Source organism: Monodelphis domestica, chromosome 1, assembly GCF_027887165.1.
Source record: "Monodelphis domestica isolate mMonDom1 chromosome 1, mMonDom1.pri, whole genome shotgun sequence".
Classification (NCBI taxonomy): domain Eukaryota; kingdom Metazoa; phylum Chordata; class Mammalia; order Didelphimorphia; family Didelphidae; genus Monodelphis; species Monodelphis domestica.
Genome location: NC_077227.1, coordinates 187,068,853 through 187,082,590, shown reverse-complemented (window position 1 = coordinate 187,082,590; position 13,738 = coordinate 187,068,853). Strand labels below are relative to the sequence as shown.

General features: G+C 35.2%; 1 protein-coding gene across 6 annotated transcripts in view; it reads left to right on the top strand.

The window, feature by feature from the left end:
- The window catches only part of DMXL2 (Dmx like 2), a 163,992-nt gene that overhangs the window by 144,204 nt on the left and 6,050 nt on the right, over positions 1–13,738 (top strand). For 3 of the 6 annotated variants that reach the window (XM_007479954.3, XM_003340055.4, XM_056810195.1), the window contains 8 exons: positions 234–351; positions 2,273–2,335; positions 3,183–3,269; positions 3,369–3,490; positions 7,572–7,710; positions 10,102–10,162; positions 10,416–10,543; positions 11,171–11,248. In XM_007479954.3, coding sequence (XP_007480016.1) covers positions 234–351; positions 2,273–2,335; positions 3,183–3,269; positions 3,369–3,490; positions 7,572–7,710; positions 10,102–10,162; positions 10,416–10,543; positions 11,171–11,248 — 796 coding nt within the window. Of the gene's footprint in view, positions 1–233; positions 356–2,272; positions 2,336–3,182; positions 3,270–3,368; positions 3,491–7,571; positions 7,711–10,101; positions 10,163–10,415; positions 10,544–11,170; positions 11,249–13,738 lie in introns of those variants that run through there. The other 3 variants (XM_007479955.3, XM_001370018.5, XM_056810196.1) reach the window with 2 other exon arrangements.

Genomic DNA, 13,738 nt, shown 5'->3' with positions numbered 1-13,738 from the left:
TTAATTTAGATATTAACTTAGTTCTAGTACAGTGGCTGGGAATTTGCTTGGATAGAATTTATAGCTTTTTGAAATCTTATTCCCCAGCTCTCAGTATGGCACCTGGGCTTCTGATCTTAGGCAAAAGCTTCTCCTACAGAGCCCCTTAGTTTTATCCAAATGTACCAAGTTACTGCTGGATGGACAACATGTTCTTTCAACTAAAATGATGTTTGGTTTGTTTTTTTCTCTAGATCCAGAGATTCCTCTGCATTTCCAGCTAAACGACTCTGGCATTTTCTTGTTAAACAAGAAATCCTTCAAGAGACATTTATTAGATATATATTTACTAAGAAAAGAAGGCAGAGTGAGGTAATTAGATAAAAGAAATACTTTTATAGTTTATAGCCATTTTATGTTTTAATTTTCCTATTTAAGTCATTGCTATATTTTTTAATTTTCATTGTAATTAAATTTTGAAAATCTTTAAGCACTTTGTATAACTAATTATTGAAACACACTGTCCTTCATAGACATCTGAGACTCTTAGCAACTGTTTTGAAAGTAAAGTCCACATGATTTCATTTTCATAGTAGGTTCACAGTAGTTCAAACCAACCTTTAGTTAGTTTAGAAACAAAGCTTTTTTCCAGAGTGTATCTGTTATAATAACGTCAAAGAATATTTTTCCTTTAACTTGGCTACAAAGAAATTTCACCATTGAACTACATTTTTTTAAGCCGTTACCTTCTGCTTTGGAAGCAGAAGAGTGTTTAGGACTAGACAATGGGGGTTAAGTGACTTGACCAGGGTCACACAGCTAGGAAGTGTCTGAGGTCAGATTTGAACATAGGACTTCCCATCTCTAGGCCTGGTTCTTGATCCACTGAGCTACACAGCTACCCCCTGAATTACATTTCCAAGTAAAGGATTTTAGGAGTATTTAACTCTAATTTAACAAATCTAATTCAAATTATGATTGCTTGAGCACCCATGATTGGAAATAAAGTAAAGGTAATTTTTAAATTTTAACTTTTTAAAAAATTTGTAACTTTTGTATTTATTAGCCTTTAGAAATGGACAGGATGAACTAAAGTTCAGGCTAAAGTTCAGGATGAACTAAAGTTCATGCAGGCTAATTCTCAGAGGAAGGTGAATTACAAAGGTAAAAACACAACATAGAAGGGCATTGCCTTTGCAAAGAAGAAACTGAATGAGATGTGGATGCCCAGTTGTCTTCCAGCTAAATATGAACTACTCATCCATAAACATTAAACTAAGTGATCTCTTAATCCCCTCAAACTCTCAAGATTCTCTTAATTGATTGGTAGAGTCCTGAGGTTAAGAAGGAAGAATTTGAGAGGATAACATTTTTGAACTCTGAAAAAATTGTCTTTTCTCAGATTGTGAGTTAAGGAGGGCCTTTATTAATGAATAGTGATGGGGTTTTTTTTCTCATTTAAATTGCTGGTATAGTGAAAAGAACATTTATCTCCTTCACCTTGAAATTAACCAGAGAATTAACAGGCATAATAAGAATTAACAATCTTAATTGTTTTGCTTATCTTCATTATTCTCTCAGATTAGAAAATGGCCATTTAATCTTGTCATATGAGTATTTTAATTTGGGTTTAGAGATAGGAACCTCCTCTGAATTATTAAGTCATTATTAATTATTAATTATTAAGTTAGCAAAATCACCTGAGGAGGATGTTTTGATCATTGTTATTTCTCCTTTATCTCCAAAGTATTGGAATTGTGCATGTGTAGAGTCTGTGAGAAATAAGATCAAAGGGAATTCCCTTTTTTTCTTCTCATTTTAGTCATAACTTAGCATTTTAATAGAAATATTGAGTATTTAACCTCATGGAGGAAGGCATAGAAGTCCACAAAAGGTGTAAAAGGTGTAAAAACCTTTTTATTCATTGACATCCCTCCTCTCACCTCAATCATAGATGTTTTTCTTTAAAAATTATAGTTCTAAATATAAGTGTAAATTATGCAAGAAGACAGAAAGTTGGAATATAGAGACTTTTTAAAAGAAATATTCTTTGAACTTGTTTGTGCTTTATCCCTAGCTATTTTGTCATATTTTTACATTTTGTGGAAATTGACATCATATTTAAATTAATTTTTCTTAAAATTTTTTTTTATTTTTGTGCTTCTAAAAATAATTTATAATGATATTTTTCTTTTAGTGGTGGGGTAATCATTTCCATTATAATATTTTCATTTCTTTTAAAAATTTATTTCATGCATGTGTTTTGTGTTTGTGACCGTGTGATGTTGTGTAGTCTGTAGAAGATCTTGAAGAGCAGGTCAAACAAAACTTCGTAGTGGAAGATTGCCCAAACAAGGTAGTATCTGTCCCAAACTTCTATATTAAGATCCCATATAAAATTTCCAAGAAACTAGCTCTTTATTCTGTAATACTAACAGAGACCTTTAAAAATTTGCCAAACTAATTAGAAGCAGAATGGTTATTGTTCCCCGCCTCTCAACTCAGTTGCATATTACATTTTTATTATTTTCTCTTTGTTCTCTTGTAGTTGTTATTTAAATGTAATGAATCAACAATCGAATGCCTAACTCATATATCTTCTTCCCTCTTTTCTCATTTTGTTCACTTTACCCTTAGTTTTCAGACTGCTCTTGGGTAGTTTTATCTTTCTCCTCTTCCCCTTTATTGGCCCTTTTCCTCCCAATGTTCTTTTTTCTATCCATCACACCTTTCTTTTTTTTTCCCCTTTTAACTTTTTTTTTCAGCTGTTTCTTTTATCTCTTTCCTCTTCTTCTTTTTACCTCTCATTACTTCCAAGGGTTTTTCTTTACTGTGGCTTCTTCCCTTCTTGCTCATGCACCATTTTTCACTTTGACCTCCTTGAAGTTCACACTTTCATCTTGAAGTAGCTGTACACAGTTTTGGAACAGACTGAAGAAGTCTATTATTATAATAGACTACCAGCAAAAGATATATTAGATGTCTTTTGTGATAGTCACCTGATCATCAGAATCTTGTGATCATAAAGAGAAGCTTTTGCAAATTGGGTGCTTTTAATGTATTGGGGGATTTAAACAAATTTGTCAAGGTTAATCTTGAGACTACTTACCTTTTCATGCATGTATTTATTTTTCATTTTGTTAATATGTACTTATTTTTTTCATGGACACTATAGTTAAAGCCTAGTGGCACATATTTTTTAGGTTGAAGCTGATCTTGGCTACCCAGGAGGGAAAGCAAAAATTATCCATAAAGAATCTGACATGATTATGGCATTTGCAGTTAACAAGGTAAGAAAATGTATTTTATTTAATCTTTAAACATTATATAAAATTATAATAAATATTGCCATCCAAGTTCTTTGCTCAGAACTCTTTTCTCCTCTGTAGGCAAACATAAATGAAATTGTCCTGGCATCAACTCATGATGTACAAGAACTTGATGTTTCTTCTTTGTTGGCATGCCAGTCATATGTATGGATTGGAGAAGAGTATGACAGAGAATCAAAAAGGTTTGTTTTTGTTGTGCTGCAGTTTAAAGTCAGAAAATACATCAAAGAGTTATAGAAGAAATTTGTATTATTTTGAAAAGTATATCTATGTTTTTCCTGTTAATATAGCAGCAGAAGTGTTGATGTATTTGATTATTTCAGTGGGTAGCCTCTTTGGTTGGTGAACCAACCACATTTCATATTGTAGTCCCTAAATCACATAAATTATCTGTACCAGAGTAATTATTTGCATCACAGCCCAAACTATTCTTATTCTTCTCTCTGCCATCTTAGATCTTAACTCTTAAATGGGTGGATTCAAGAAGAGTTCAAGTTTTATTATTTCCTAGCAATCTTGCCTTTTCAGTAATACAGCTAATTTTATTTAAAAATTTGGTAATTGTAACACAATTTTCCAACCCCTACTTGACAGATAGGGTCTCTAGAGGGTGGTTGACTACTTCTCTTCTCAAGGTCCTAGGGATAAACCCTGAGGAACTGAGGTATGTCTAATATCACTTATGAATCGCCATCTGTTGGGATCCCCATTGTTTATTAGTTAGACAGACTTCATTAGACTTTAGAAAAGGGTAGTTACTAATATGGTAAAGTATAAAGTAAGAACAGTTTTTATAAAACACTCTTCCCAAAAATTCCAAGACACCCTTACAAGTACATAGAGAAAGGACAAGGGCTTGGCACATGTGTAGCAAAGACATATCCCACAATTTCAAAGTTAATAGAAGTCTTTTTCTCCCTTTGAGGAATTCTCATGAAATTTGATGCCTTTGTAGATTCTTGAAACTGCCTTTCCTCAGTATGTCCACTGAGATTTCAGGCTTGATTTAGACAATTTCATTAACTACTGTTATTTTGGGGATGTCACCACTATTTCCAATGAGAAGTCCAAATCTTTTGATCTTTAAATGTTTACAAGTTCATTTTCCAGTCAAGGAGTAGGGAGGAGAGAGGCACTTAACTTCCACCGTACAATTCCTTTTTGTGGTATTGGCTGGAATTGCTCCATCACAAGGATTACTTGCTAGTGTAATGTTGGATTCTGAACTAGATTTCTATTTGATCCATGTCCCCCCTGGACATGGTTGAATCTCCTCAGCCAACCACAGATTTCCCCTGTGGCACGTATACTTTCATTCAATTCTACCTAGTTTGTACCTTTTATTGATTTAATAGAATTTCTAGACTTCATTCATATCAAGTTTATATCTTTGAATCTTGTCAATCAAAGAGATGTTCTGTTTGTGAGAGAGGAATAATCTAGGGACCCACCAAAATACCCTCTATTACATTATGAAACAAAGGCATTGAGCATAGAGCATCCTATTTCTTGCAGTAGTTGGTTTTGAGGATTGTTGGGACCATCCCTCTTAAATACACAGTTGGTTTAATTAATTAATTATTTGAATTGACCTTTTGAGGCATCTATAAAGCTAGATAATAGGTGAATGGGAAACAAAGAAATTCAAATCAACAAATACTTTTACATACTTAATTGCCATACACAAAAACATTAGTTGGTGAAATTTTGTTTGGCAGTGAATACAAATTTGTACCAGCAGTCTATCCCAATTCTCTCAGCTATGAGAATTTCCTTATTTCTTCTCCAAGACCCTCACTGGTTTTTCATGGAGTGCTACCATTATTTTATTTGAAGATGCCAACAGAATATTCCTAATCTTTTTTGGTTAAAGCTAATAGACTGATAGATTTTATTTTTCTAGCATGGTAATTTGTCTGCATTTCTGGACATATCCCCAGCTTGATTTGAAACATCTTGAGGGTAGCAACTATCTTTCTACAAGCCATAGTGCTTCTCAAGTAATAGGCACTAAATATATTTTTTCTGAATGAGTGATCACTGATGAAACATTGAATTTCTATATTATTTGGCCAAGAAAAGCAACAAAATATCCTAAGCAATACAGAAGACTTTTATTGGTATAGCTTTAATACATAAAACAATATTGAAGTTTTCTTATTTAAAAAGGACCTGCTCTAATTCCATGATATTAATAAAATAATCTTTATAGAAATTATTTGAATTGCTTTAGCCTCTTTATGGTTGACTGACTCCCCAAGGAAGTTTATGTGTTTCCAGAAGCATTTCTACCTCAGTTTCTCTATCTGTAAAATGAGAAAATTAACTTTCATGTTTTCTAAGATCTTGAGAGTACTAAAGTTCTGGGGCTCTATTATTTCTCTTTAAGCTTCAGTTTGTTTTTAATGCACATCTTTCCCCCTCATCTTGTGGCATCATTAGACAGAATTCAGGATCAAGAAGGTATAGTTTATTTTTTTCTGTTTTGTTATTTATTTATTCATTTATTCATTCATTCATTCATTCATTCATTCATTCATTTATTTGTTTATTTATTTATTCCCAATTACATGTTATAACAAAGTTCCACATAAGTTTTCCTAAGCTATATTATCAAATTTACCTCTCTCTCTTCCTTCCCTTCCCCCTCCTGGTGCTGGCAGGCAGTTAGATCTGGGTTATAAATATATTATCATGTAAAACATTTTCATATTGTTCATTTTCGTAAGTGAGTAATCTTATAAAATCAAAACCCCAAAATATAAGCCCAAATAAACAATTGAAAAATCGTATGCTTTCATCTGCATTCTGATTCTCAGAAGTGGAAGTGGATAGCATTCTTTGTAATAAGTCCCTCAGAATTGTCCTGGATTGTTGTCCAATAGGGTATAGTTTAGAGCCAGCTAAAAGTCTGAGGAATAGAGGGCTGGACCTGGAATGGGGATGATCTTGAGTTCAAAGATGACTGCAGAAATTTGAAATTTACTACCTGGGTGACCCTGGATGAGTCACTTTATCCCATTTGCCTTGGTTTCCTCCTCTATAAAGTGAACTGGAAAAGAAAATGGCAAACCAATCTAATGTTCTTACCAAGAAAACCCCAACACTCACTCACTCACACTCTCTCTCTCTCTCTCTCTCTCTCTCTCTCTCTCTCTCTCTGTATATTTTATCTTTTTAAAAATGTTATTTATGTAATTTCTTTTCATAGTGCAGAAGCCCCTTCTGTCAAAGAACTATTGTACTAAATTTTATTTAACCCATTTTACATTAATCTTGATTATTTTTACAGAAATGTATTAAAAAACTTTATTAGAACTGTTATTATGGGATGTTTAAGGGGAAGAAACAAGAGATAAACATCTAAATATTTTTAATTTATTAATGGGGAAATTGGATAGGAATGAGGGTAACAAGGAGAAGGGTAATTTCTAAATCTTATCCCCAAAACTAATAACTTTCCTATTGACTAACTTCCTAAGCTAAATAAGTTAAGTTCCCCCCAAATAGAACCTCACAGAGTTCGGGTATGGGCCAAGATCCCAGAAGTAAAGTCCAAATCCGTTCCCAGTAGAGATTGATGGTCCTTTTCTTGATCTTCACTCTAGCTGCCAGCAGCCTCTTCAAGCATTCTCTCTCCTCAAGCTGGTATCTTACAGGGGCCAGATATCTTGTAAATGGGTGAAAATTACAGCTACAACCAAATCTTTAGCAAGAAGACTGTTTTCAGTTAGGACCACACATCCCCTTGGAAAGTTGACCCAGGCTCTCATGTGATTCTGTGTCACATGTCTCTTTCAATCAAAATGCAGTCTTTCTTTGCTTACTACAGAACTCATTAATAAGATATTCTTTTTAAAAATATTCCATAAATCATGAATCATGTAAGCTTCATGAGGAGACTTGCATATGGACTTAAACTTGATTTTTTTTAACAGACCTTCTAACTAATTCATGTTAATAATATAGATCCCACCTTTGCTTTATTTGTTCAGATAAACAGATGGGGTAATATACTCTGCTTTTCAGTATACCAAATACTTATGTAACTTCTGGCTACATAAACATGGCCCATCAGTGTCTCCAAACTACTGATACATTAGTGGGGAATCTGTATACCTCAGATTTTCCCCAGTAGGATTATTGGGAAATTTACCCGATACGTAGCACCATGGAATATTTGATTTAAGTAGCATTGTAATTAGGTAATGAAGCCGCAGCGTAATAATATGCCTTCTCTTTATCCCTCTCTGTCTCTCATAGTTCTGACGACATTGATTATCGTGGTTCTACTACAACTCTTTCTCAGACCCCATCAGCATCCTTTACTATGAGTCAGGTGCATCAGTCTTCCTCTTTGCCTTGGCTAGGCAGTGGGCAAACGAGCACTGGAGCTGGGGTGGTATGTATGCTGTCTCTGAACATAGGTTTTTTTTTTAAGATGATCATCAGGGGGGAATTGGGTGGCTCAGTGGATTGATAGTCAGGCCTAGAGACGGGAGGTCCTGGGTTCAAATTTGGCCTCAGACACTTCCTAGCTGTGTGACCCTGGGCAAGTTAAATAACCCCCATTGCCTAGCCCTTACCACTCTTCTGCCTTGGAGCCAATACACAGTATTGACTCGAAGATGGAAGGTAAGGGTTTTAAAAAAATAAATAAATAAAATGATCAACAATTGGTCTTGTAGGTGAAAATTGTGTTTACTAGTAGTAATTTCAGTTTAAGAGATTGATGTTTACTATTAGTGTTCAAGAAAATTTATCAGTGTTCTTACTAGTTAGGAATTTTATCCCATTCTCCCATTTTGTTTTGAAGAATCTATAGGTTAATGGATAGGTTAGAAAGGGAAAAAAAAGGGGAAAGATTGAATGTAATAAAGAGGAATGAGGTAGGGATAAAGTTACCCCTTTGCAATGTGGCCTTCTAGGTTTTCTCGGGGGAGAGGTAATGTCATTCCCTAGTTTATTTTATTATCATCCTTATCCATCTGTTAGAATGTTGTTCCTTCTAAGTGGTTTATACTATTTCTTTGCTTATTACCTTTCCCAATCCACAGTGGAAACTTAACCATCCTTTATCCAAGGCTTTCACTTGCTCTCTGCTGCTCAGGGAAGAGTAATCAATCAGAAAACACTTATTAAACAACTACTATGTGCCAGGCGCAAATATTAAAACGCGAATGAACCAATACCTATTTTCAAAGTGTTTAGAAATTATAATTTAATTTTATAAGTTCAGTCCTCAAAGTTGTTAATATTTTCATTAGCACTTTCCCTATCATTGGGATGGGTTGCACCACGAGAACAATAGTGCTTTAGTTATTATCTTGGTATTCAAATAACCATACTTTAGTCAGAGGCATGTTGAATCAGTAGGTTAATTAGCATAATTTATAAAATGAAACTCAAAATAATCAAGCACAATCATAAGTATTTAATGTCATATTTGAAGGATGGTACAACTAGTTTATTTCTCATAATCATTCTATTTATTTTACTCTGCATTTTGATAAGGCCTTTTTGATAAGTTTTGATTTTGCTAAGTTTTGCCTTTTTAGTCCAATTATTAGCTTGAAGACCCTTTCTCTTCCTTCTCACTCTTTGTTCTCTCTTTCTACTAAGAAGGAACAGATCCTTAAATGCATAATTCTGTCAGCAGTTTCTACTCCATAAATTCTTTTGCAATCAGAAAGTATTCGATTGCTTTACTTTTCTCTTTAAAGAGGTCCTTGCTTCTAAATCCCATTAGGAGATAATCCCCTGCTTATGTTTTAACTCTGAAGATTCATGTTAATGGTAGGAATTTGAAGTCTACTATGTGTAGGTCTATAGAGTCAGTCTCCTAAGTTGTAATCCTTACTAAATCATGCCATGTAGGCAGTTACCTGTACTTTTGGCTCAGTTGCCCCTATCAGAAACATGTCATCTGATCTCCCTCTGATACTTCCTATCCTACTATGATTTTTTATTCCTTTCTTGTTACCTTTACTGGGATAACACCTTCCTTATGGTTGGTAGCTCTTTTAGATTATCATGCTGCAGTCATTGTGCGACTGTATGATATAACTCTGCCACCCTGATACTGCATTTATTAAAGGTAGTGAGTCAATTCAAAGAGACCCCAATCAGTTTCAAAGTTGCCATTTAGGACTCTTTAAGAGCTATTTAACACTTAGCAGATCATGACCTCAAATGGTTCTGTATTCAAAAACCTCATGTGAAAATACCACCTTTATACATATGAATTAAAAATGAGGAATATTTGTTTAGCTAAAACCTGTTTACTCAGTCTGTCACTAATTTCATGTTTATAACCACAAAGTTATTAATGGAACTAACATAACTATTATAACATGTTAAATAATATTACCACATATTATTTATCCTTAGGAAAACAATAATATTGATCCTAAGGCACCTGCCCTTGGGTAGTCTATCATGAAGGAAAAAATTTTTTTAAAAGAAAGAAACCCTAAATTCTATATAATTGACAATAATACATTAGTTGTAAGTTATATAATCTCATTTTGAGAAGTATAGTGACGAATGATAATTTACTTGTTGCAGTAGCCTCTAGAGAAGGGCTTTGGATCCACATCAAAATAATGTCCTTAAATTGGGTGTTTTAGTATGAGGGGAAATCACATGCTAGCCAGCACTTTTTGTACACAGATAATTTCTATACTATGTGCAAATTGTGAGGAATCAGATCTAAGATTAAAACTTGTCCCGAAATTTGTGCTTATCTTTTCATGAGGAGCATGAGGCAATTTTTTTTCTTTCTTTTTTAAAGCTTATGAAAAGAAATCTTCATAATGTCAAGAGAATGACTTCACACCCCGTCCATCAGTACTGTAAGTCTTTTATTTATCATCTAGTCGATATGAGTAAAAATACCTTCTTCACAGCGACAAAGACAGAGTGGAAGATCTTTGGTGTACTCACACGTCCTAGGCCCGGGCTCAGCTGCGGGTCCTTGGGCAGGCCTTACAGGGATGTTGAAGGGTTTCTGATGCCCTGTCTATTAAGGAGGGGGAAGGATGTGTAACATACCATATGAGCTGTGGTCTTGTTTCAACGTTCGGGACTTCCTTCTCCATGTTTCAGATCTGACGGGGGCTCAGGATGGCAGCATCCGAATGTTCGAATGGTCTCGGCCCCAGCAGCTGGTGTGCTTCCGCCAAGCAGGCAATGCACGAGTTACCAGGATGTATTTCAATTCACAAGGGAACAAGGTCAGTTCTTGGTGACAAATGCCTACATCTGACTAATATTGTACCCAGAGGGCATTAAAGTAAGGATATAAATGTGATGGAATAGCATGACTCTGGAGAGGGCAGAGCAGTGCTCTTGGTTCCCTTTGCCAAGCGGTGATTAAAGCCCTTACTGCGGTTGCAGCCGCAGAGGTGAAGCCATTATTGCTGTTAGCGCTCCCACTTCCCAAGTGCTGTTTCAGGCGAGCTATCCATAAATCCAAGATTTCAGGTATGACTTTTAAATTTAGGTACCCCATTTAGAGGAATTGACATTCTTTTTAAAAAACAACCCTGCCCTTGGGCAGTCCAGTGGGGGATGCTACTGTAGCTCCTCTGAGGCAGGGTCAGTTTTCCCGAAAGGCACCCTAATCTCAAGTTCCAATTAGCCCAAAGCAGAGGGACAAATTGATTGCAGAAAAACAATTAAGAATGATAAAGAGTTATTATATTTAGATGGGGGAAGGGGTAGGTGACTACAAAAGTGGAATTAAAACAATAGATCTATTAAAGTTGACTATATGTACCTTGTTTTTCCCTTAAGTATTTCAGTCAGTTGAATAAAGGATTGGAGAACATAGATCTTTTAATGTTTTATCATTCTTGCAGTGTGGTGTTGCTGATGGAGAGGGTTTTCTAAGTATTTGGCAAGTAAATCAAACTGTATCCAATCCCAAACCTTATTTGGTAAGTAATATGAAACACACTCCCAGTATATTTAAAAGACATTTTGCTTGTTAAGGCCTTTATAGTGAGAGAATAACCTGATCCAGGAGACATGGAGCTAGCTAAGGATGTTCCTTTGAAACCTTGTCCTGGATACATATCTGATTGTGTCTCCCGGTTTCTTTTTCAAAGCTTCACAGGTGACTGCTATGATTCAGTTAGGTCAGTGGCTCCAAGATGTGCCTTTCTGTCTTGTTCTTGACTCTGCACTAACTCTTTGAGCCTTACTAATATCATATTGGGACGACCTCACAGAGTTTTTGGGAGGAAATTACTTGTTATCTTTAAAATGATGGATCTTTGCTTTAAATTGTCTTTTAAGGCTATCGTGCACTTTATAAAGGAAGGAAAGCTATCATCATCATCATCAGTTAATTGGACAAGATAATCACTCAGGCCCCTTCCAGTTCTAACATTCCACGAGCCTGTGTTCTGCTTTAGTATATTTTAGACAGGTTTTATCCACATCAGAAAACTTTGATTTCTGATTATGTAATTGTGTAGTGACTTTCTTGGATTTCCCATGTTTCAGGAATACATAGAGAGGTCCTATAGAATCTTGGAGCTCAAAAGGAACCTTCTAAGTCATATAGTGTGATCAGTAACTGAACAGGAGGCCTATTTATAATAGCCTGACTAGTGGTCAGCTTGCTCCTTGTTAAATATCTCCACTGATTTCTTGCCTCTCTCTCACTGTTAGACTTTCTGCTTGTTCCCATTGGTCACATTTACTTTATCATTCCATTTCCTTTTTTTTAAAACCTTTACTTTTGTCTTGGAATAGATACTAAATATCCAAGATAGAAGAGTAGTAAGAGGGCAATTGGGGTTGCAAGACTTGTCCACGGTCATACAACCAGGAAGTATTTGAGGTCAGATTTGAACCCAGGACAGCTCTTCTCTAGGCCTGACTTTTCACTGAGCCACCTACCTACCTCTATATTTCCTTTTTTAACCTCCTGCAATCCATCTGGCTTTTTTCCCCTCATGCTTTTCTGAAATGGTTTTGTCCAGGGTCATTAGAGTCCTTTTCAAATCCACAAACTTTTCAGTCTTCCTCATTTCTACTGCACAGGACAGTGTTCTCACTGTCCCTTTCTTAAGATTCTATCCCTTTTCTTTTGGCTATATTATTCTAATTTTGGCTTTTTTCTGCTCTATTAGTTGATTGGCTCCTTTTCCTGCCTTTTAACTATGACAAATTAATGTAATATATTAATTTATCCTTTTATTAATCCATATTTGATATATGGTAACTTACTAACTTCTTGATAAATAAAAGTGGGAAGCTTGCTATTATCAGTTATTATGTAAGCTTTCTCCATCAGTACTGCTTAATATTCTCTAGAAAAACTGAAGGGACTATTTATTTGGAATGGAGGGCTTCAAAGAGCCAAATTAAAAATGATGAGTAGTGGTTATCTGGATGCAAATTTCAGCTCAAACTAAAGAACATCCTTGATTCTTTCATACATCCAGCTACCATAGTTTCTCCATCTTTCTCTTCATTGTTAAACTAAAAATTGTCTAATCCTAATGCCTCTACTTCCTCATTATGCATTCTTTCTTCTGTACTATCTACTCTGACTTTTCCCTTACTCTCCTATCAAAACTGTTTTCTCAGAGGTTATTAATGACACCTTAATTTCTAATTCTGATATTCCATATTTAGCCCTCATTCTTTTCAACTTTCTCTAGCTTTTGGCACTATTGGACACCCCATCTACTAGACATTCTCTTTCCTGGAATTTAGAGACACCATCTTCTCCTGGTTCTTCTTCTGCCTTCTTAAATGCTTCTTTTCAGTCTTTTTCTCTTTGCTGATTCACTATCTTTCCTGGACCCTTGATGTCAGTGTTCCCCCCAAGTTTTGTTTCTTGCCCTCTTTTCTCTATGTATGCATTCTCTCCCTTGTGCCATTGGTTGCTCCCATGGCTATAAATAGCATTTCTGTGCTGGTGATATTTAAACTCCTAATTTCTATCTCTAAGTCTTCTGACTTTCCCATAGTTACCACCATTTATCCTGTGTTCCCGTTTTGAAACTTTGGAGGTATTTGATGCTTTCCTTCTTTCACATCTCATGTATAGCTACCAATTCTTATTGATTCAATCTCTGTAATATGTTTCAGCAGGAATCTCTTCTCCTTCTTGGTCTACCATCATTACCCATTACAGCCTCTCATTGCCACTGTTGTGGAAGTATAGCAATAATCTCCTATTAGATCACTTCACCTATACTATCTCCTTTCTAGCCTATCCTTCATACTGCTTTGATATTAATCTTTTTTATTTTAATACATATATCATCATGCCACTCTTTAAAAAAGTCTTTAGTATTTAATCCCCTGTTTCCTTTCAAGTTAAATTTTAAACTCTTTCTCTCTCTCCTTCTTGCCCTCTCCCTTTCTCCTTTCCTCACCTTCCCTGCATATGTCTTTCTCATCCAAAT